General features: G+C 42.3%; 1 protein-coding gene across 1 annotated transcript; it reads right to left on the bottom strand.

The window, feature by feature from the left end:
• Nucleotides 1-658: 658 nt before the first annotated feature.
• Nucleotides 659-1,573, bottom strand: BDB00DRAFT_880656 (uncharacterized protein; the record flags this gene model as incomplete). Its single annotated transcript, XM_053128025.1, has 2 exons — nt 659-796; nt 908-1,573. 2 exons carry the CDS (start codon nt 1,571-1,573, stop codon nt 659-661), a joined length of 804 nt encoding a protein of 267 aa, XP_052972069.1.
• Nucleotides 1,574-2,514: the final 941 nt, after the last annotated feature.

The following is a 2,514-nucleotide window of genomic DNA, read 5'->3' as shown; positions in this document are numbered from 1 at the left end:
ATTCACTCTGCCGTACCTACAACGCGTCGTAGCTTTATTAATAAATTCTGTAGACTTGAAGCAAGATTGACAGCTCTGACGTTTTAAAGTCACAATGCCCTTAATCAAGAGATGCGGCATCCAAAGGAATATACGAGGATAGTACAGCACCTCGGACTCGAGTTTTTCGGTATGTACTGCAACTGCCTTCTAACACAACCGAGCTGTTGACCTGTTGCTTACTAGACAGACACTCAGCTAACAGAGACAAGTAGGCCGATCCGTCTACTACTACGAGTGGCACATAGTGCACTCATTACACACACACACACACACAGCTTTCTCCTCGTTACAACACAATATCATATGCTTTAAACTTAAGAAAAATGTAGCTGATATGAAATAACAGATTCTGAATACTAATATGTTGATCTTGCTGATTGATGTTGTATGTAAAGAAAATAATAAAGCTAAGTACAATTCCAGTAGTGTTAGTTTTTTTGTTTCTTTGATTGATTGATAGATTTTCTGCCGTTTCTGGATGTGTGGGTGTGTGTATGTGCAGATGTGGACGTGTGGAGAACTGATTAATAAAGTTTTACTGTAAAAATATATGCAAAGAAGATGGGATTTAACAAAGAAGAGAAGAGAAAGGGTAAGGTTTCCTATCTTAGTACTGCTATGATAGTACTACTGCGTCATGAAAAAGATGGGGATGATTGCGTGGATGCTGGTAATTGTGAGGTACACCTGGTGGTGTAGATGCTTCTGGGATGGTAACGTAAGTGCGTTTGGGTTTCGGAGGTGGCGTGAGTGCCTTTGATGTTATTATAAAAGCAACAAAACAACACAGTTTGTGTATGAGAGAGAGAAGACTTGCCATTGGAAGATGTGATATATTCTGAAAAAAAAAAAGTCAAATACATACCAAGAAGCAGACTTCGAGATCCTCCTTGTTCACCAGGCCCCATTTGTTATCGTCTTCTTCGAGCGCAAGTTGATAGGCTAGGGCTGCATTTACAGCCCATGCTGAGGGATCGTTTATACTGTCTCGTTGCTGTTGTTGGTTTTGCAAACAAATACCACGAATCAACCGTTCGGCCTCTTGCATTCTGTTTTCCCAAGCGGACGATGTCTTGAAATGTGTAAAGTCAATATCCCGGCCACGGAAGAGTGAGTGACGTCGCGAATGGTGATGCTGTTGCTGTTTTTCGTTGAAACTTGTTACCGCTACTGGCGGTTGTGCTGATGTTGTGTTCCAAAAGAGCTCATAGGCCATGGTGGAGATATTGTTCACGATCAATGAGGTAAGAGACCAACATCCTTTGGTTGGTCGCTCGTCACGCGCTTCTTCTTGTTCTTGTTTTTTTTGTGCTACCTGGTCCCGCTGGTACGGATCATAGCAGGGGCCGAAAATTTGTCGCTTCATGGTGCCAAAGATGCCGAGCAGCGACATCAGACCACTAGGTTGACTAGGTCGTGTTTCGACCGCTGTCGCCATCGTTGTCGTATCACTATCACTAGTCGCTTGCTGTTGGTTCTGAGCCTTGCCGCCGGTGGTCACGAAAACCTTGCCAAGGAGATATTTCCACATTTTTTGTGCTGGTATTTTTACAAGAAGTTATAGACAAAGAGATATTGGGTACAAGTGTGCGTAATGTGTTGCTTAAAGCACTGTTTGGGTATTGAGATCAAGAGGTAGTAGTAGAGTAAAACAAGGGTTGAAAGTGGAAGATGAAGGAAAGAGAGATGAGAAGATTGAGGGAAGACGCACAGCTTTGATTGATTTTTATAATGTGACAGAGGCACTGAAGTGCATGTCACAGCTTTGATTGATGAAAACGCTCCATCTCCTGTCCGCTCTTTTTTTTGGGTCTGTATTCACATACACACAATCACCATTCTCCAAACAGCAGCAAACCCATGCATTGCCCTTTCTCCTGCTGATTAAACGCTTTCCTTCCATAGCCTCTTCACTACTGCCTTCTTTTGTGTATGTACGCTTTCAATACGACTTCTTATTCGCTCTATGTTCTCTTGGGCTGTATCGTGTAGTAGTAGCAGTCATACCCACCTGTTTCCTTGGTTCAGACGTGTACGCAGCCCGAGTTAAAAATAATAAGCAAACATTCCGAAGCCGTAACCTGCTAAGCACAGCCTCCTCAACAGACTCGTAGGTCCGTGATTACATCATTGTTGTGTTCTTGTAGCTATTTGTCACAATAACACTTACTCTACCACCCACCATATGACTTGAATGCTATGCCGGTAGTCGTATATCAATCATCATGAGTTTTGCCTGGTTATCGTTTTGAATGATTAATGTCAAGACACATCGCGGAAGCTTTCAAAGCGTCATACAGATGTAATTCTTTCACTCTATCATCTACAATAGGACTTGAATGTTATGCCGGTAGTCGTATATCACTCATCACGAGTTTTGCATGGATATGCTTGGATATCGTTTTGGATGATTAATGTCAAAACACATCGCAGAAGCTTTCAAAGCGTCATACAGATGCATAAATCTTTCAT

This window comes from Zychaea mexicana (genome assembly GCF_025766255.1).
Source record: "Zychaea mexicana strain RSA 1403 chromosome Unknown BDB00scaffold_307, whole genome shotgun sequence".
NCBI lineage: Eukaryota > Fungi > Mucoromycota > Mucoromycetes > Mucorales > Lichtheimiaceae > Zychaea > Zychaea mexicana.
The sequence above is the reverse complement of the archived record's forward strand: the minus strand, read 5'-3'. Positions and strand labels throughout refer to the sequence as shown.